The sequence below is a fragment of the Myotis myotis genome, unplaced genomic scaffold (genome assembly GCF_014108235.1).
Source record: "Myotis myotis isolate mMyoMyo1 unplaced genomic scaffold, mMyoMyo1.p scaffold_m19_p_1, whole genome shotgun sequence".
Taxonomy (NCBI): domain Eukaryota; kingdom Metazoa; phylum Chordata; class Mammalia; order Chiroptera; family Vespertilionidae; genus Myotis; species Myotis myotis.
The window spans coordinates 191,802,771-191,824,639 of record NW_023416313.1 but is presented as its reverse complement, the minus strand read 5'-3'; the positions used below and the strand labels follow the sequence as shown (position 1 = coordinate 191,824,639).

Here is a 21,869-nt window from a genome sequence, read left to right as displayed (position 1 = left end):
CTCCCTTGTGTAGTTTGATTAGATTCAATGAATATTTAAAGAGGGCTTATGGGCAAGGCTCTCTGCTAGGCACTGTAGGTTTATTAGACACTGTGCTACTTCAGGGGGGCGGGGGGCAAATATGCACAAGCAGAAAGAAGGGGAAAAAGAAAGAGATCAGAAATGCTTTCATTTTATTTGTTTTGAAAAGGCTTGTGGAGTAGATAAAATCTGTAACTTCAATAAGCAGTTCATCCCACAGTAAGGGTCAGGTTATCAGTAAGTTGGGGAGGGCAAAGGATATCAGAGGCTTGTGTGTGTGTAGGAAGGGGGGTGTGGCTAGAGGGGGAAGAGGCAGAGGAGTGGGAGAACAGGACTGACTGGTGGTGAGGGTTTCCCTCTTCCCCAACTTGCAAGTGCAGGTGAAGAAAACGCCCTTCCGTAAAGAGATGGCTGCTCTTGATGTTGTAAGTAAGATGCCACAGTTATTTACTACAACCTCCAAATAAGACCTGTTTTGTAGTGTAGAGCTGCAGACAGAGCAATGACAGGTGTCAAATACCTGTAAGGCCAAACACCCTGCTTGCTGTGGCTGTGGGCAAGTGGAATGAGTGGCCCGATGTCTTTATCTGACAGCAGGTGATGCAGCACTTGGCCCGTGTCCTTCACGGGCTGTGGTGACCATCAGTGTGGAAATGCCCGAGAAAGGAGCAAGTGCTTACAGTAAAAACAAGGTGGCCGTGAGAAAACAACAGCTCTCCTCTGTTCATCCATCTCCGCACAGCGCAAGAATAAGGCTTAGCCTCGCAATGTAACGCATTGTTTCCTATGGGAGGATTTAGGTGGCCATAACGCTATGCCTCAGTAAGCCTCACTAGTTAGGAATGATTAGGGTGAACAGCCCACATATTTTACAGAAGAACGAAGGTACAGAGAAGTTGATCTTAGAAACAGTTGTGCATGTTTGTTTGAAGTCAGCGAGAACCTTAGAGACACGTGGCTCTCAGGGAGACGAGACTGAATGTGCTAATGACCCTCCCTGCTAATGACACCAGGGCATTTCCACACCTCAGTGTCTCCAACAGTTTGTCCACCTGAAACCCACTTTATAGGCAGCACTTTAACGCGTCTTGGGATGAGCAGCTGAGCACGAACAGCCAAGAGACATTTACACCACACTTTCTTCACATGGCTGCTAGCGTCAATGTGTGAAAACCCAGCACGCTTCACGTCTATCGCCAGCTGTCAGGTTTTGAGCCTTTTCTCTACAACACGGGTCTCTGTGGGGGTAGTGACTGGGAGTCATGCACAGACTATGTGAACACTGGTTGTGTTCTCTTTCTTGATCTGGCACTAGTTACACAGATGTGTTCAATTTGTGAAAATTAGCAAGATGTACATTTATAATTAGTGAATTTGTCTTTAGTCCACATGAAAAGTTTATCTAAGAAAACCCAACAAACAAAAAACTTGGACTAGATGATATCCCTGTGGACTGAAAATGGATGAAGGATAATTGGCTCACTAGGAACTTGGGGGTACCCATGCTTGTGAGAGAGAACAGTGAGAGAGACAAGTGCACACCGGAGACTGCAGGACCAGAGGGTCCAGATTTAAGCCATGGGTCCTCCAAGATCCTGTACTTACTTGTCAATACTGGATTTTGTGTCAGCAATCTTGTTTAGGCTGGATATCTTGAATCCATATGCATTGCCTCTTTGGCCTTTATTCATGTAATTTCCAAATGCCAAAACCACTTCCAGCAACTGCTTCAGGGCACTGCTCCTAAACACCTCTTCTGAGCCAGAGCGGATCGCTTCAAAACAAAACATGCACAAACGCAACTATGACAACCGAGACTTTTTAGTGAAACCCATTCTAACTCCACACACTGAGTATGTACTGAAGGTGCAAGACTGGGTTGTTAGATGGCCAGGGGCACTCTCGAAACACCTGAATTAGAAGCAAAAAGTAAGAGGACAGAGAGCCGGCTAACCCTGTTCAAGAGGCCCACTGGCAGTTGCACAATCCTATCCCTTTCCAGGGCTTTTCTTGGCTGACTTATCAACCAGAAGCAGTTAGAAATACACAGAACAGAAAGTGCACTTCCCACATTCCTTTGCAAACACTTTCTTGCCCGGTGTGAGTCAGATCAACAGGCTTACTGATCAATTCCATTGATAGAAACATTGGCCAGGTGTGTTGCATGTTACAGTTTGCAGGTGGCATCCGGGATCAGGGCCCGAGCAGGGTCTCGGTTCCAGCCGGCCTTCTGGGGCTGTGCTCTCCAGCTGCCTCGACCATATTTCAAACATTTCCACATTTAATCGTCTCAAAATCAACCCACATTTATAGCTTCAAGTCTTCCCTTAGAAAAATCTAGTAAGGCCTGTTGCAAGAAAGCTAGTTAAAAGTTTAATGCTAGTAGCAGTCAAATATATTCCTCAGTAACACCATGTGGTCAAAACCCCAGTCCTGCAGAGGAGCCAGGAGGTGTGTTGTGAGCTCCAGAGCCCAGGCCAGGCCAGCGAGCCAGGTGCTGACAATAAGTAATCACCTGACAGAATCCCAAAAGATTTTGAGCAAAAACACTACCAAAGGAATCCTGTTTACTATATGCATTAGGATTGCACTTGGACATGGGCACTTAAAATGAACATCATTTTCAATCTGGGTGGCTTGATTTTGACTTTACCTTCCACTTTAGGTTTAACTTCTGCGACACGCTCTGCAAACTTCTTTTTGAAGTACAGCGACTGCAATCTTTGCTGATAGTGATTAATTCTGTAAAAGCAAGCATAGACTGATGAGCATTCACTTAATATGTCTATGTTCACTCAATGGACTTGGAGGGGAGGTACCTCAGAGCCCTCTCCCCAACCCCAGACTCTCTCTTTGTTTCTCTCTCTCTCTCCTGGAGAGGAGCATGGGCATGAGGCAACTCTGCCTTGAGGGCCCACTTTCCTCAGACCTACAGGGGAACTGGGCAATTGCTCCAGGGTCCTCCTCTCCAATCAGATTAGACAATGGCTGGCTGCAGTTGACTAAAGACCCCTTCCCTTCCTCCAAGTCCTAGCAGTTCTTGAACAGAGAAGGGGTAAAGGGGATGTAAGTGATAAGACTCCCCCTTCTGCTGCAGATAAAGGTTGTTTCCCACACTTCTCTCCTGGATTCTAGCTTTCCACAAGTCTGCCTGTGGCAAAAGCACAGAGGAAACTGCCTCCAGGACTTTCTCCTCATACCGTCTTCTCACTCACGCACATCTCCAAACCTTCTTTTTCCATGTGGCTCCCTCTCTGCTCCCTGAGGCTGGCAAGCTCTGCCTTCCAAGATAGCAACTGGCTACTCCAGATAAGAAGGATAGATCTGGCCTCTGGTCACCACCAAGGTTAAAGCTCTAAGCTGCTGAGAAGGAGAGAGTGGACATTTTGGGCCAGATCTTCTGAAATCACTGCCTATATGGCTCTTGGGTGAAAATTTCAGTCCAGTAGGACCAGGGATCAGCCCCTCCTCCAAATCTATTCTATGCAATCAGACAGACCTGGGTGTGCGGTCCAGGCTCTCCTTTATTAGGTGACCTTGAACAGGTACCATAACGACTCCGTTAAATGGAAGAGAACAGCTCTGGACCTCACAGCCCTCCTGGCAGGGCCGACAGGAGGACTAAGTGAGATGATGCACACAAAGGTCTGGACAAAGACTACGTGGAGCTATTGTAGGTGGCCATCAGGTTTGTCTATACAGGTTGCTGGGCACACCTGTCAAAATTTCAAAACCATCCTTTGTCTTCCTGCAGTAGGCAAGTTGAGACAGAACAACAAAAATAAGTCTGGATTGGGCAGCAATGTGGAGTAAGAGGCATGTCCACCTTGGCTACACATGTTGGCCTCTGGCACTCAGAAGTGCTCTGCCTGGGCTGACTGCGAGTTTCAGGACTGCTGGTCCTTCTCTAGTGCAGAATCAATTTGCTAGGCCTGGGAAGGTACCTACATTCAACTCACACGCCAGAGTCAACTAAGAACAGTGGCTGCTGCAGGGACTTCTGGAGAAGGCTTGGAAAGCTTGCCAAGGCTCTGTGAGAAGAATGCCACCATCGATTAGTGATGTCTGCTTGTGTCATGACTCAACACCCAGACCTGGCTGTTCAGCTATGTGGGCTCCAGGTTGACATCAGAGTCTGTCCATCATTGAGATGTGGAAGTAGAAGGGAGAGTAAGAAACAATCCCCCAAAATCAGAGGTGAGGAGCATGACACTGAATGGAACCAGGAAGTTATAACTTGAATAGGTCGAAACTCATGAGTCAAAAAGCCCAGAAGTAGAGATAATTGTGAAGAAACCCTGACCCTGTCTCACCCACGGACAAGGATGCAAATAAGCAAAACAAATTCCACACAACTCTGACTTGAAAAGATTCTGCAATTCAAAAAGGCTTCAACATGAAGCAAAAGTTTAACTTCCTTAGAGAGTAAGGGACGTCTTTACCTTTAAGCATTTTTAAACTCACCGGCTCATCTCAAAGAGGAACCTGTCAGCCTTGGCCATCCGATCCAGCTCATGTTTATGTTCCTCCAGAAGGTCAATGTCACTTTTTTCAGGAACGAATTTCAAGAGCTAAAAAGGACACACAAATATTAAAAGTGAGGTCTGTAACTTAAATTTCTTCAGTAATTTTTCACCCTTTCAGTTAATTTGTCCCAAGATGAAAGTTTAACTTTTAATTTATAAGCTCGGCTCAGAAGTGATTGTTAAGATACACTAGAAACGACTAAATCTTTCCATTTTTACTTGAAAGTAGATAAACTGGTGTAAGATTCATTCCCAGCCCCTTTCTGTTCTGTCCTGCCTCTCAAACCAGATGCAGCAGTTCTTCACCATGCCCTACTTCACACAGACCATCTGAGGGCCCTGGAGATCCCGCCCTCTCATTAGAAGGTACGAATGAGGTCCAGAGAGGTTAGAAAACTTCCCCCAGGATCGTAAGGCAAGAGTGTGTCATCACCAGAAACAGAATCTGGGTCTCTTGACGCCCAGCTCTACCCTTTTTTCTATTACATCATGCTGGGATGAGTTATTCTATGTGTATTTTCCATTCATTTTGCTTATCTAATTCTCTCTCTCTTTTCTCTATGTAGAATTGGATGAGAGGAATGCAGTGGGATTTGAAGCTTTTACTTTATTTTGGAGGAAGAAATGACATGGAATGTGGAATACCATTTAAACAGAAATACCATTTAAGGTGGAAAAAGTACTTCTGTGTGTGTCTGATTTCCTTTAAAGGAACAAATATGTGTATGTGTGCATAGGCATGTGTGCTATTTTCTAGATCAAATGCCTGTGGACATTTAAAAAAATAAATTACACTGACTCTGTGGGCCCCAAGGTCCTCCCTAGAACTTGATGCTGACATTGGGTACTCTATTTAGCAGGGTTTCAAATGCTGGATTTAACCAGGCACCTCAGAAAAGGCAGTCAGTATGGGTGCGACCAGCAGAGGAAGAGAAGTAGAACCACAGGGAAGGAGGTGAAGGGTGTGAGGGTGGAAGTGTATTCCAGGCAGTGTCTATCATGTGCCAGGGCCTGGCATTGGTGACATAGCACTTATGCAGGTGGAAGAGCAGCTGGACCAGCAGTGGGGGAGGGCAGCAGTGGTCAAGGTTGGGGAGTAGCAAAGGCCTGTTAAGAAGTTCAGTCTTGCCCTGGCCAGGTAGCTCAGTTGGTTAGAGCATCATCCCGATACTCTAAAGATGCCAGTTTGATCCCCAGTCAGGGAACAAACGAGAATCAACCAATGAATACATAAATAAGTGGAACAGCAAATCGAGGTTTCTCTCCTCACCCCCCACCCTTTCTCTCTCTCTCAAATCAATTAAATTAAAAAGTTCAGTCTTATTTTGAGGGTACTGGGATAAACTCAAAATCCTAAGTAGGGGAATGAGTCTGCATTTTTAAAAAGGTTACTGTGCCTGAAGAATGGAGGTAGAATTAGAAGGGATCGGAAGTATTAGGGGCTAGGATTAGATGGCTAACGCAGTGATTCAGGTGAGAGGATGGTGGCCTGGACTGGGCAGTGGAGAGGTCCTAGAGCTATTTAGGGGGTTTGAGTAGAACTGGCCTGGCTTGTTGATGGATGAATTATGGTAGATGAGAGTCAAAAGGATGAGCTACCGGCTTCTGACTGAGGCAATCTGTATACAGTGTGTACCAGGGAACCCATGAAGAGAAGGCTCATGATGGGTGGATGGGGAGAATGTGAGTTTAGAGTTCCAAATATGGCAGGAGTAGCAAGTAGTGATTTCTAGTAGGCAAGAGGACAACTGGGTCTGAAATCCTAACCTGTTAGGAAGACGAAGCATTGGTATTGGTTGTAATGTGCTTGGAAGTGAGTGAGGCAACCTGGACAGACATCGAGAGAAAAAGAGCAGGGCTCCAGAGAAGCCAGCATTTAAGGGAGGAGGACAAGAGACACCTTCAAAGGAGGCCGTGGAGGGGCCACTGTGGAATCCCAGGCCCAAAGGAGGGAAGCATTTCATCAGGGAGCAAGTGCCATCAGTGCCACACCAAGAAATCAAGGAAGAGAAGGCTGCAAAGTGCCCTAGCTTTGGCAACAAGGATTTGTGTGTCCTTGGTGAGCACAGCTTTGGGAGGTGAGGAAGGCAACTGCAGTGAGTAGAGGAAGAGTGAATAGGAGGTGAGTGGGGACAGACTTTCAAGAACTTGAGCTGTGCCAAAAAAGAGAGAGGACAACAGCTAGATGGAGATGTGGGGTCTTAAGAGGCATGTGTTGAAAAGCTGAGACTCAAACAAGTTACATGTCAAGAGGCAGAGGTGATAGACCTAGGAGAGGGCAGAGTCTCTAATCTGGCTGGTCCCCGAGCCAGAGACACCCCTCTTTCCTGATGGTGTGGCAGGGGCGGGAGATGAAAGTGGATGCTGGAGAGTTCATTGTCTGATGGCCTGGCAGCTTCTGGCCATTTATGATCCGCTGTTCAAATAGTGACAGTGGACAGGACAAGCTTCTTCTTGCTCTTCCTCAGTGCAAGAGGGAAGGCAGTGGCAAGGGCGATGAGAAGGAAGAGAGAAAAAAAGGCTTGCTTCCCTACCTTAGTTTGGATTTTTACCTACTAGCAAGGAAATTCAGTTCTAGTCTCAGGTATCGCCCCCACTCATGATGCTGAGCCCACAACTCTGTCCAGGATAACACGGCCACTAGCTCTCTTTCATTACAAGAGAATAGTAAGAGGACCATGCTAAAGGTACAGACCTTCTCAAAGCACGGATAACAGACTGTGTGTGGAGAGTTTTAGAGATGAGTTAGACAAACACCTGGGGGTGGGAGAAAGGTATACATTCCAAGAGAGTATACTGACCTCATCTGATTTCTGAGCTCAGGAGCTAAAAGCAGGAGAGGAGGAAATGAATGTGGCTCACATGCAAGTCACAGAGGAGGAAAGAGAGGCTGGCTCCAGCGCCTATCTGGGAAGAGTGTGGTATGAAGGAAAAGGGAACAGGGGGAATAGCAGATCAGGGAGAAAAGGAAGAGCACGAGACACAGAGTCACCGGAGAGATCAGGTCAGGGGTCCTCGGGGGCCAGATTCTGCTTCATAGACTGACTTTCTTACTTGTATTTATTTGAAGTTCATTCTATTTGCACTGCAAGCCCTTCTGGCAAGATTTTGAAATCCTTTCCCTAAAGGAGGAATTGTGCTGGATGCAATTTCACAGTAAACAGATCTTGTGGAATTTAAACATATGACCTTGTCGATAGGGGCTGAAGGCCTCAAGACTAAGGCAGCTTTCTGCGGCTCTTCACTCTGGGCCAGTGACTGCTGAGGCAGACCGCTGCCAAGGGGGCCACCTGGGGGTGGGGATGGCGGAGGCGGGTCTGATGGTTTGCGGTGTGGGAGGGAGGAGCTGCAAATACTCTAAAAAATGAATCGGAGGCTAAGGAATTACTTTTTTTTTTTTTTTTAAATTAAATCTTTATTGTTCAGATTATTACATTTGTTCCTCTTTTTTTTCCCCCCATAACTCCCCTCCTCCCAGTTCCCGCCCCACCCTCCGCCCTCACTCCCCACCCACTGTCCTCATCCATAGGTGCACGATTTTTGTCCAGTCTCTTCCCGCATCTCCCACACCCCTTTCCCCCCCAGGAATAGTCAGTCCATTCCCTTTCTATGTCCCTGATTCTATTATAATCAACAGTTCATTCTGTTCATCAGATTATTTATTCACTTGATTCTTAGATTCACTTGTTGATAGATGCATATTTGTTGTTCATAATTTGTATCTTTATCTTTTACTTCCTCTTCCTCTTCTTAAAGGATACCTTTCAGCATTTCATATAATCCTGGTTTGGTGGTGATGAACTCCTTTAGCTTTTCCTTATCTGTGAAGCTCTTTATCTGACCTTCAATTCTGAATGATAGCTTTGCTGGATAAAGTAATCTTGGTTGTAGGTTCTTGGTATTCATCACTTTGAATATTTCTTGCCACTCCCTTCTGGCCTGCAAAGTTTCTGTTGAGAAATCAGCTGACAGTCGTATGGGTATTCCCTTGTAGGTAACTGAGTTTCTTTCTCTTGCTGTTTTTAAGATTCTCTCTTTATCTTTTGCTCTTGGCATTTTAATTATGATGTGTCTTGGTGTGGTCCTCTTTGGATTCCTTTTGTTTGGGGTTCTCCGAGCTTCTTGGACCTGTAAGTCCGTTTCTTATACCAGGTGGGGGAAGTTTTCTGTCATTATTTCTTCAAATAGGTTTTCAATATCTTGCTCTCTCTCATCTTCTGGCACCCCTATAATTCTGATGTTGGTACACTTGAAGCTGTCCCAGAGGCTCCTTACACTATCCTCGCATTTTTGGATTCTTTTTTCATTTTGCTTTTCCGGTTGGGTGTTTTTTGCTTCCTCGCATTTCAAATCATTGACTTGATTCTTGCGCTCCTCTGGTCTGCTGTCGGGAGTCTGTATAATATTCGTTATTTCAGTCCGTGTATGCTTAATTTCTAGTTGGTTCCCCAATATAAGATCGAGGGTCTTATTAGTTTTCTTGTAGATCTCATTAAGTTTATCGGCAGCTTCTAAACAGTTCTTGAGAGACCTTAAAAGTGTGGTTCTGAACTCTATATCTTCCATTGACAATTTTGTCCTGTTTCTTTGTCTCCGCATTTTGTTATACTTCCTTGGTGCACCCCCTAGTGGTCTTTGTTCGAAGTCTTATAGTTAAATCTTGATTGTTGTAGCTAATTCCAGGGAGGGTTTGACCTCCAGGCCAAGTGGCTATGAGAATCAGCTGTGTCAGTAGTGAGAGAACTTCTGTCCTCTAGGGAGGTGCTAATCTAGCCTTTGCCTGAGGCTATCCGGCAAAAGCCTCTGTGCAGGGCTTGGGCGGGGCGGGTCGGACAGGATCAACAGGGTGGGCCGGAGAGAGCAGTTATGGCGGCTCTCAGTCCTGTCCCCAGGGGCTCTGCCTCTCTGAGTCCCAGCACCCGCTGCAAAGCTCAGAGAGAAAGCTGCACTCGCTCTGACCGAAGCCAGACAGTCCCGCTGCTCCCGTTTGAGTCTGGGTCCCTAAAGACTCGCCCGGATCTGGAGCTCAGAGTCTGCGACTCCCTCCCGATTGAAAACGCCAACCGCGCCCTCCGCCGCCAGCCCGCTCGCGCACTCCGCACCTCAGAATTTGACTTCAGCACTGCGCCTCCTCTGAGTGTCCGTATGCGTTTCTCTTTCCTCCTAGTTGTAGGACTTCCACTCAGCCAGCGTTCCTGTGGTTCTGGGTGCTGTCCCTTCCGTTTTTTGGTTTCACTTTTGAAGTAGTTGTTCAAAGCAGCAAACTCCGGCGTTAACCTATGCCGCCATCTTGGTTCTCCAGGAATTACTTTTAAACTATTCATACACAGAGCATCCCAATAGACTTGGAAACACAGTCACTGTTTTGAAAACTAAATCAAACCTTAAAAGGACAGTATGCAGGTTTTCCCATTGCAAAGCGCGAGGGTTTTCACCTCCGACCATTGCAGCTGCAGTGGCTCCAGGGAGGGAGGGCCCATTTGGGTGGTGACACCGCACTCATCGCTCCTCCCTGCTTTGTGTCCCAGACCTTTCAGGACACCAGTGAGCACCACTGGAAATGCACATGCAGACAGCACCCCATCGGGAGCAGCCTCGCCACCCAGGGTCACTGCTGGCAATGCAAAATATTCTTTTCCTCTGCTCTTGGGAGCTGAGCACCCCTCCAGGTGAGCCCTCAAGTTCAGCCTGGATTCATGATTGCTTGTGTCCACAGTCAACCCTAGGTGTACATGGCTCTTACAAACATGGACCTTTTGCCCCAAATCACTCATGGTCCCAGGGACCATGAGACAAGCAGTCAGAACAGTTCAGGCCCCGACCAAGAGATAGGTCATAACTCGAGAACATCTGCTAGCTACCAGCACTGTCACTTGGGGACACTGAACAAAGCTGCTGGACAGCACGCACAGAGCATGTTGTAGAAACACTGCTTGAAGAGAGGCTAGGCCACCACACCTTGACTTGCCCGCCAAGGACAATACAAATCATCTCCAAATACCACGAACAAGGATGTGTGCTGACTGTGGGTAAATCCATCCCAGGCTTGCCAGCTCTGGCAACTGAATGTACTGCCACGTATGATGAAGAAGCGTGTCATATGTCTTAGCCCCAAGGAACTGAAACCCCACCTTACGATATATGTGAATATTTAGATGTAGAAGGTAGTGCTGGGGGTATAATTGTGGTTGTGGGAATGGCAAGCCAAGACCAAGACACCAATTGTATTAAGGATTTAGCAAGGGTCAGTTTATGTAGATTCTTGATACTCCTGTGAAACAGATTTTTCAGTAAATCAAATAGATATATATCTGGCTTACAAAGGCATAAGAACGTAATAGCAGCAGGAGGACACGTTTGCCAAATGCTGGCATTGTGGATCCCAGGCATCTGACAAACATTATCACCTTGCGTCTCACCCATCATTTTGAGGAACATGGAGAGAACAGAGCCACAATAATTTCCTAATGGAACCCTATGGAACCTGGGCTCAACCTCCTCAGTTCAGAGATGAAAACATTGTCTACCAGCAACAGCCACTTTCCTCAGTGTCTTACTCCCTGCTGAAAGCTCGCCATCACTTATGCTGTGAGAGACGTCTGGCAGCTCACCTGCTCCAGCATGTCCTTGGGCAGATCTTCCTGCTCATCCATTGTTAGAATTGCTCGTTTGATTTCATCATTGGATAATCTCAACCTGGAGAAAGAATATTTTATTTTGTTAACAATACTGGTTTGAGCATTAAACTTTTATGGAAGATAATTCATTTTGCTACTCCAGCTGCTGATTTTCAAATACCGTTTTGCTAAGAAATCTCTCAGTGAAAACTTATTTCCTGACAATATTGCACCTAAAAATAGTATTTTGAAACTGCTCTAACATTCTTTCAGGGCTTTGTAATGCTCTGCTGACACAGCGAACAAAGTTGTTATGTTCTGTTGCTTAGGGATTAGCAGATGAGAAGTAGGGGCAACACCCATACACACCATTCTCTTTAATATATTCATGAACTACAGGTGACAGTGGAAGACTAGAATCTTAATGTGATTATATATCAGGAGTGTAAGCTTGCTGTCATATTAAAATGCATTTAAATAAGTTTAGAATCTATGTTACTAGTAGTGTTAAAAATTGAACAACAGTTAATATAAGTAATAAAAAGTACAAGCACTTCACAGTTGAGGAGTTTTCACATGTTATTTCATCTGAACTTCAAAATAACTCTAATGGTTCATTTTGTTTGTTTAATAGAGGAAGAAACCGAGGCTCAGAAGAGTGAAGCCACTGCCCATGGTAAAACATATAGAGAAGTGGCAGTATCCACACAAACCCAACATTCTTGATGCTAATCCCAAATTCTTTTTATAAATATTGCTTAGGGAAGGATTTAAGCAAAGACACAAATCTGTTTTCTATCTATAATAAGTTTATATGATTTATTAATTTCATTAAGGATTTATGTCTTGATTATGTCAGAACACCAAAGTGTTAGCTGTAAAGAGTCATGATATTAAAACATACTTGGCCCTAGCCAGTTTGGCTCAGTGGATAGAACGTCAGCCTGTGGACAGAAGGGTCCCAGGTTCGATTCCAGCCAAGGGCACATGCCTGGCTTGCAGGCTTGATCCCCAGCAGGGGGTGTGCAGGAGGCAGCCTATCAATGATTCTCATTATTGATGTTTCTGTCTCTCTCTCCTTCTCTCTTTCTCTCTGAAATCAATAAAAATATATTTAAAAAACAAAACAAAACAAGCAACAACAAAAAAACATACTTGCAGCCCTGGCCGGTGTGTTCAGTGATTAGAGTGTGTCGTCCCCCCGCCCCCCGCACACTGGAGGGACACGGGTTCAATTCCTGGTCAAGGGCATGTACCTGGGCTGCAGGTTCAATCTCTGGCCCCGGCTGGGCCATGTGCAGGAGGCAACCAATTGATGTGTTTCTCTCACATCGATGTTTTTCTCTCTCTCCACCCCTTCCACTTTCTCTAAAAATCAGTGGAAAAAATATATCCTCCAGTGAGGATAAAAATAAATAAATAAACCATCCTTCTAAAAATGTGTTTTTAGTAGACACAACCAATAGTCATAACCAGATTATTAGCTGTAACAACGGAGTCATTCTTTTGTTTTATTTGTAAACATCTAACCCAGACTTATTTTTTTAAATTTCACTTCCTTACAAGCTACCACTACTGTGGCATATTAACTTCATTTGATCTGTTCTTCAGTCTAAGACCTTCAAGAAGAATAACATTTAGGACTAAAGAGAAAGACATAAACACAAATCTGGAGCAAGACGTACAGCCCTCACAGGAAACGTTTGAGGACAGGGGAACTGACATTGGAAAGGCTAGTCCCCAATCTTGGCTCTGACACTTCTTGGCCAGTGAGATGTTGGAAAAAGCACTTCTTTAGCCCAGTTTCCTCATCTATAAAGTAGGGATAATAACGACTACACTTAAATAAAGGAGTGTGTGTATAGGTGTATAAAGTGAAATAATACATGTGAACTGTTCAGCATAGTACCTGGCCATAGAAGGGCTCAATACACTGTATGTATATTCTACAAAGCAGACTTCTCTACACCAGAAAAAAGGGCAGCAATACTTATGTAACCTTAATAGTCACGTGCAGTTATCTGATCATTAAATAGCACTTAGTAGGGTTATTATGAACACTTCCCAAAGTACTCTTATACCCATTATTTCACCATAGATTCCTCTCTGCATACACTACCCATGAGGCCTGGGAGTGTCAAAATAGAATTAGAAGACGTGGTATCTATTTTAGAGGTGGGAGAATCAACTGATAAGCTGAGGCACAGGTGCACACAAAGCTCAGGTGCTTGCCATGTTCTCACAGACAGACAGACAGAGGGCTGGAGAGAGCTGGGTGGACACAAAGGCCATCAGGGAGGAGCCCGCTCTGACAACTCTGGCTCATTCCCTCCTCTAGATTTTGACACAATCTCGTTAAAACCATCCACCCCGCCATTTAAACGGAACGTTGTTTCATGTGCCAATAAGTAGGACAGGGAAGGAGCACAAATTGGGGAACCCTAGTGTACTAATACCACTCTTTTCTATTTCATGTTTTCATATCCAAATAGAGCCTCTAGGCAACACGCCCAGCTGTCCACGTTCTAAAACAAGGCCCATGCTACCGCCTTGCCCGATGGTGGAAACATCAGAACTCCTGGGCTGTGGACAGTAAGCTGGGCCTGAGCAGACTTCTACAGATTGTTTTAGTCAGTGCCCCATAAACATGGTAGTCAGTGGAACATCATGAGGGAAAAGCCTCCATGATGTGGAACAATTAGGCAAACTGGCCTGGATGAAACGAATGGCGGGAAAAACTATCCCAGCATCGAGGTCTCCACTGCACAGGCCCGGGCAGCCCTACATCCCAGGACACCGAAGGCTCTTCAGTCAGTTAAGGGCAAACACCACGGTGTGGTCCTGTGAGGCCGAGGAAGGGAACGTTAGGGAAGGTGGAAACTGCCACTAATGGAAACCAACTGGCTGTGGAAATGTCTATAGTCCTCACGAGAAAAGCTCGGCTTATAAGAAAAAAATAAATTAGTCCCCTGTCCTTTTCACACTGAATTGAAGAAACCACATTAGGATGCAGTTCTGCAGAGTTCCTTCTGTTTTGCATTTAAAAGAAAAGGAGTTGAAAATCAGAGAACAATACTTGAAGTATCAGACGTGCATTTCATTAGCTCCCCATATGGAGTGCAGAACTTCTTGCTTTTGAAATTGTATATATTTATGCTCCTCAACCCCCTGAGAGGCTGTCTGGACTAAGCACTAGCTCTACTTCATAACAATTTTGGTTTCTCTTAATGTGGCCCACAAAGAGACTGGAGACTTTAATGGGTAGTACTTAAGAAAATCGACCTGTCAACATGCCGCCTTGCACGTGGCCCGTTGGAGCAGACAGAGAAACTCTACCTTGGGGAAAGAGAAGGTATGCTGCCCTCCGGGATGGTTCCATAGGCTGCCGGGTTCTTAGTGTCATCTGTCATCCACAGAATGAGCTGCTAATCTCTGTAATTTAAGGCCCCTACCAGTCCTAGCCTTTTAATTGCTTTTAAAGCTCGGCAGCAGCACTCTGGTGTGCTGGAGGGTGGCAACTTCTAAGACACCCACTTCAACTTTCTTTACAAGCAGGAAACAAACTGGCCATTTAAAAACAGTATTTAAATCTACCTTGCTCTACTCAAGTATTTCAAAAATGTGCCAAGAGAATTGGAACATCCAGGCGTAATTACAGTAAGTTAGGGATGGATGGCTACCTCAGCCTTAGCTAGGCCTCGGTGGATTTAAGCCAAATCCTCCTGCTTTAAAAGTTCTGTGGTTTACGACACCCCGGCTGCCATGCTAGAGGGCATCTGGAAAAAAGAATGGCAGGACACTCATAAACGTGTTTTTAGGTGGGTTCATTTTGCAATATAAGCCAGCTTCCCAGTTTCTTCCTGTCTTTTATTTTTTCCCCTTTGGAAGGGAGAGGTGTTTGGGGGAGTAAAGCAGAGTGAATTTTAGACTGCCACGTACCACCTACAGACATGCAGTAGAAAAGTTGCTGCTTACCCTGCCCGGGGCCGAGGAATGGATTCTCATTCCACTCCCTCCTCAGAGTCCCTCATGGCCTGGAGCTTCTGATTCAAAACCTACCTTCCAGGCACTCTCTTCCTAGGAGCCACAGTGACCCCATTCATGCTGCGGGCACATACAAAGGGTCTGTAGCCACCCTCCCCGGCCCCTGGGATGGGAAGGGCTTCCTTTCTGTTTGTCTGCTCAGGTCCAGGTGAGATTGTGGCAGGTGCCTCTGACCAAAGAGTCCACTGACTTGCAGTGTGTGGGTAAGGAAGAGCTCCGAGGGAGAAGAAGCACTGCAGACATACACTCATTAAATGGAATATACCCCAGACTTTCCACTGGGGCGGAATTTGATGTAATGACTATGTTGCTAGGAATTAAATTCCTAGTCAGCGAGATAAGAAACAGAGAGGGTTGCCACCCTTTGGAAATGAAATAAGCAGGAAAAAAGAAAGATAGTAAGTGTGGAAAGGTAAGAAATCTTGACATCAACTTGGAAATGTTCCTACTCATTGTCCCCATGTACAAAATCAGTCTCCGGGTTCTGTTCAGGGCTTCTCCATCTCTCTCAACTCTGTCCCTTGTCAGGTCTCCCCTGGGCAACAGAAAGAGCCTCCTACCCGACGGCTGCAGTCCTTGACCCATTCCAACCTGTCCTGCACACGATCAAACTTGCAACCTTATTAAGACAAAGTGATCTCCTTCCGAACAAGCTGCGCCAATTTCCGATCTCATGGGCACGTGAACAAGCCACTGACTGAGCAGCTCCCACATGCAGGCACCCTGCCAGGTCCACTCTCACAGGCCCACTGCCAGGCCACCACTCTCATTATCTCCGTCTTATAGATGAGGAGGGCATGGTGGATCCTGGGTGGACTCCTGCCCTCACGAAGGCACCGGGCACGGACTGCAGGCTCTCCTGCCTGGTCTCATTCAATCCAAGCGACAACCATCTGCTGCAATCACAGGGCTCTCTTTATTAGTGGCTCATACCCCTCTGGTGCCTTTTCTCCAGCTGCACGCCTCCTGGGAACTGCCTCTGTCCCCCGTGCCCAGGTAACTTATCGCCCTTTGAGGCCCACTGTCCCTCTGACCTGGCTGAGCTTCTGTCTCCTTGTCAGACCAATCTGAGCCCTGCATCGTTCACAAGTCACCTCGCCTGTGTCACCTTTCTTCTCCAGTCAGCATGAGCTTCCCATGGCAGCAGTGCTATCTTAAGTGTGGGTACATCCCAAGGCACCCGGCAGGGCACCAGGCAGGCAGATGCTTCAAAGCGGTAACTCTCTAAGAAAACATATCAAACATGCTCTCCCAGACCTCTTCCCTCCGTTAAGCCCCTGGGTCCTTAGTGGGTAGCAATGCATTGCCGACGAAAAGGGAAGAACGAAATCAGGAGAACTGCTGACTGGTTACAAAAACTAAATAAAAAACAAACTAAAATGAAACCTGCTTAATTTCTTTTACCTTCACCACAGCACATATAGCACATCAGCCCTGCACTTTCCCAAGGAGGGAGTGCAAACTATTGACTACTGAGCAGGAAAGCAAGCGCTGATGGATCCTCTGTGGGAGGGAAGGTTTGGAACCTGATCAATAGGCTCAATTACCATAAGGTCAACTGAGACTCTAAATTGCTTTGTTACGCACAATAACTTTTAATTATGCACACTGCAATAGCACTTATTCATTAAATTGTGTTTTAATAGATAATCTAACAGATATGAGGCAAGCTCTTAAAGCTGTCTTCCAGAGTTCGGATACATTCAAGTTCTAAGTCATCTTAGGTTCTGACATTTTTGAGGTAACAAGGGAATTACATACCACAAATATGAAATGATTCTGTCAATTAAGGGATGGGAAATCTGCCAGCAAGATATGTAACCTTATCTATAACTAGTGTAATTACTCTGGTTGGCACCTAGTACCGAGAATAATCTGTCTATAAGGAACTGGGTCACAATTTGTAGTCCTAAGAGCACTTAAGTGCCATGGAAATTCAAGAGTGACAGCTTCCTTGGTCAAGTTGTTTTAAAGTATTCCTCCTGAAAATATAGGAAAAAATTAAAAAAAAAACACCACTTTTCCCAAATTTTCATTTTATTTTGCTGTTAAGAATGTTATTTGTAGCCCTCGCTGGTTTGGCACAGTGGATAGAAGGGTTTGGGTTTGCTTCTGGTCAAGGGCACGTACCTTGGTTGCAGGCTCCTCCCTGGCCAGGGCCCTGGTCAGGGCATGTGCAGGAGGCAACCAATCGATATTTCTCTCACATCGATATTTCTCTCTGTCTTGCTCTCTCTAAAAATCAAAGAAAAAATATCCTCTGGTGAGATAAAAAAAATAAATAAAGAATGTTATTTGTAAAAGAAATTGACATAGCCCCAGCTGGAGCTCAGTTGGTTGAGCGTTGTCATGCACACCAAAAAAAGGTTGTGAGTTCAATTCCCAATCAGGGTAGACATGGGAGGCAACCGATCAATGTTTTTCTCCCCCATTGATGTTTCTCTCTCTCCCCCCCTCCCTCTAAAATCAATAAACATATCCTCAGGAGGATTAAAAAAACTGGAACAAAACAGACTGTGTACACCCAGAAGAAAAATAAGAGGCCTTCAATTGCTTTCAGTGGTGTCTTCCTGAGCATGTGATCGAGGAGCAAATGTGGGGATATACAGGGCCTGGCCATTTACACAGCGTCCCTTCTTCCAGAGGCAGAAAGGAAATGCTAGCTAACAGGATGGTTCATGTTACCGCATCAGTTGTATTAAAATTCAGGGATCTCACTAGGCTTCAATTTCTCTTTCACTAAAAGAAACATTTGGTCCCTGGAGTAATATATATCTGGCTAACAATCAAGCTTCTAGGCTGAAAACCAAGCAGCAGCTTTTTGTGTTAAAAGAAACTTACTCTAAGACCCTCTAAAAACTCAGGACTCCTACTTTCTCTCTTCCCTCTCCCTGAAAGAGAAGTCACCTGACACCAGCCTCAATGCATATACAGCATTCTTTCTGGAATGCAACCAATGGGACTTACACTTAAAGCCTCAAAATTCAGGATTCTTTACATCTTCATTCCCCTAATAAGCATTAGGTACTTTTGCCTGATGTGAAAGTCCCCTTTAGAGAAAAGAAGAAACTAGATCCAGACAGGTTACTAGAAATGCCCTAGACAACCTGAAGCGACAATCAGATTCCAGGCTCCAAAATTTCCTTTCTTCTTTTCAAGTTCCAAGGTCGAGATGGTTCACTAGTTATGAGAAAGATTTCTGAACATTAGCTGAATTAGTTACATTAGCGTTTCATTGAGGTTTGAGATTTACATATTCTTTTAGTCATAAAAATGTTCAGAAAGAGCATGAAATCATATAACCTTGAAGTATAAAAAGATGACTACAGAAAGGAAAATTTAAAAAAAAAGAAAAGGTTCATCGTCAGGCCTGATTCTGTGACAGTGTTTACTCAACAGCCAAAATATCTCTGAAGCCAAGAAGTATGTATAAATAAAAGTAACGTCCATTTTACAGGCTAACTGAGGGGGAGAGGGACACACACACAAACATGGACTTGGGAGGTTCTGCTTTTTAAACTTAGGAGTCTGTGGAAATTAAACTCTAAGACAGTAGGCAACCCGCTCTGACAGATTCCACTGGGAGAGTAAGCACCACAGTTGTCCTCACCTTAGCAGAGAGTCCGAAAAATAGTATCTCACACAGTTGTGGTATAAGAACAAGTGAAAACACGTATTTTGGAGCCACATGATAGAGAAGTTGGTCCTACCAAAAATGTTATTCAACATCAACAATACCTTGATAGAAGGATGTTGCAATTCTGAGCTCTCCGACCATCAATCACCGAAAGCTCTTTGACTTTTAGTTTGGAACTCAGTGTGTCATCGATGGCATCTGCTTCTTTCTATAAAGAGCATGAGAGAAATCAATCACAGTCAACCAGGGACACTCCAGCTTCAGACACATACTTTTCCTGCGTGCACGCCCCCCCCCACACACACACACTCTCTCTCTCACACACACACACGCACGCACACACACACACACACACACAGGCAAAGCTGAGATGGTGAGGGGGGAGTGTAGGAGGGTGATGGAATTGAAACAAAGACTAAAATCTAGTAGACAAAGGGAAAATAAGAAGCACTGACCACCCACATTTGAAAAAGCATTGTTTGGAAGAACAAAGTGCTCCTAAGTTGAAGATGCTACGCGTGCATACATTATCAGGGAGTGGTGCCCTCCTTTTGTCCCCCAAGCCCCTATGGACAGCAGACAGAACTGTCACTATGAATCAAGCTCAGCTGAGGCCTGCCATCGCTGGTCCGGCCATTTGTAGGGCACATTCACCCCACAACCGCTTGCATCCTAAGCACTTAAAAGGCTGAACAATGAAGACCCCAAACGTCGTCATGTGCAACAGGAAGCTCCCAAGCCCAGATGGTACCTTTCGTTACCCTGGAGCCTGATGGACAGCTCAAGGCATTAGTCCAATTACTTGAGTTAACAACGAAACACTACTTGCAACCCTGCTGCTGTGCAGAAAGCTGTAAGCAATGATGGCCAGTCATAGCTTACGGTGGGAGAAGCATAAAACAATCATATATAAGATACTGTTTGTGTAAGCTGGACATCAAGGTGAAAACATAGACTAACTAGATAAATAGCAAGTTTAATATTATCAGTTGTCAGGACCCATTTATAAAATGTAAGGAGCTCTGGAATTGTGTAACAGCTTAGGAAACAAAGATGACGTGGAATTTATACCAAGAGCACCATGTGACCAAACTTAGCAACTGTCTTTTGTGGTGATGAGATTCCAGCTAAGAGTTGAAACCCAACATGAAATTACCTAGGCATTGTTACACTACCTGAACAAAACAAGATAACAGAGACTTTTCGAGCTTATAGGGAGCTGGTTTACACTAAGCGAGGTTCAGGTAGTAGCTCACTTACCTGCTTGGAGTTACTGCTCACAAAGAAGTCCTACAGCCACGGCAGAGGCATGGGAAAGGCAAATCAGATACATGCAGCTCAGAAACCACAGCAACAAAGGGGGTAAGTCCAGGAGATCAGGGAGGGGTGTAAGAGGTGACTACGCTCCTAGGAGCATCAATGAGGGTGAATGAAAATGAGAGACTCTGGCGGAAAATACAAATAAGGGCATGGTACTGAGCATTCGGGGTAGAGAGAGATAGATGGCATGGGCCGCACCTCATTTTCACTGGTGGAAAATCAAATTGAGAAAGGAATTCAAACACCCCAAGAAGACTCAAGTTGGGAAAGGAACCACATCCTGTTTGAAAGGACCACTGGTCTCCATTGATTCAACATGATTTTTACTTGAAGTGAAAAAAAAAAATCAATTGAATCAACTTAAGGAAATTATTCCCATTGGTATATACTACTACATATATATTTGGTGGAAGCAATCTTCTGTCTTCTTGTATCACAAGGGAGGATTATGAAAAGACAAAAGACTGGTTCAACAACATAGGTCAGTAGTATTAACCCTCAGTGCTCATAGGTGCGACAGGGAGGGAAAAGACAGAGCTCACTAATTGGGAGACAATAAGGGATCTGTGTGCTGTGTAGTCATCGGTGGCCCTGTCCCAACTGCCTCAGGGCTGTTTCTAGCATACAAAAGTCAACAGCCTCTTCTTGAAATAGTCCATAGAAAAGACTTGGAATGAAGAAGAAAAGAGGAAGAAGTAATTGACACATTATGAGAAAGTCACAAATTTCTTTATATATTCTTGCCATGATGGAATGAATACAGCTTCGGTGTGCAAAACACACCCCAGTTTTTGGACCAACCACTAGCACAACCAGCATTTGTTCAGCAAATTCCTTAAGGCCTCACTGGTTCTGGCAGTGCCACTAAGGCCAATTTTACGCAGATGGGCGGCTTCATAGATAGCATCCTTGAGGGAAACAAAATGCCCCCTCCCCTGTCTCCACCCTGACATGAGGGACTGTTTTTCTAGAATGGCATTAAAAAATAATTGATAACCACAAGAAAACTTCTCCTCTGATGTCACAGTTTTCTCCTGTCCTTGTAATTGTCAATTTTTCTACTCTAAAACTCCTTAGGACTTGTTCCCTTTAAAAGCAGTTTCTCCTTTCAAGGGCAGAAAGAACTATGATGACGTGAACTCCATGAGGCCTTACCCTACTTTTCTCTTTTTTTTGTTTTATAAAATATATTTTTATTGATTTCAGAGAGGAAGGGAGAGGGAGATAGAAACATCAATGAGAGAGAATTATTGATCAGCTGCCTCCTGCACGTCCCCTGCTGGGGATCGAGCCCACAACCCGGGCATGTGCCCTTGACTGGAACCGAACCTGGGACCCTTCAGTCCGCAGGCCGATGCTCTATCCACTGAGCCAAACCGGCTAGGGCACCCTACTTTTCTCTTTTAAAGAGACAAGCTGCTTAGTTGAATTTACATCTGGCTCTCACTGTCTGGCCTTCAGAAAAGAAACTTCTAAAAAGTTCTCTGGCAACTCTCCATAAATTCCCACCATCAGGAAATGGAGATTTCTGACCTCTGCTGTCATGGGCTATGGAATCAAGCAACTATCAATAACTAGCTGGTATTGGTGCTCAGTCTGTCCGTAAAATGGGGTCAACAACTGGATTACTAGTATGAGGATTAAATGTGATAATGCATGTAAGGCATTTTGTACAATGTCTGACACACAGTTATGAGCTCAGGA

General features: G+C 45.0%; 1 protein-coding gene across 6 annotated transcripts in view; it reads right to left on the bottom strand.

Moving 5' to 3' along the window:
- DAAM1 (dishevelled associated activator of morphogenesis 1) overlaps positions 1-21,869 on the bottom strand; it is a 159,451-nt gene that overhangs the window by 13,578 nt on the left and 124,004 nt on the right. For 5 of the 6 annotated variants that reach the window (XR_004967489.1, XM_036308894.1, XM_036308904.1 and 2 more), the window contains 5 exons: positions 18,947-19,053; positions 11,159-11,243; positions 4,486-4,592; positions 2,675-2,763; positions 1,627-1,795 (listed from right to left, as the gene is read on the bottom strand). Coding sequence is in view for 5 of the 6 variants with exons in the window: in XM_036308894.1 (XP_036164787.1) it covers positions 1,627-1,795; positions 2,675-2,763; positions 4,486-4,592; positions 11,159-11,243; positions 18,947-19,053 (557 nt within the window). In the remaining variant the exon portion in view is untranslated. Of the gene's footprint in view, positions 1-1,626; positions 1,796-2,674; positions 2,764-4,485; positions 4,593-11,158; positions 11,244-18,946; positions 19,054-20,105; positions 20,136-21,869 lie in introns of all 6 variants that reach the window. The other variant, XM_036308927.1, reaches the window with a different exon arrangement.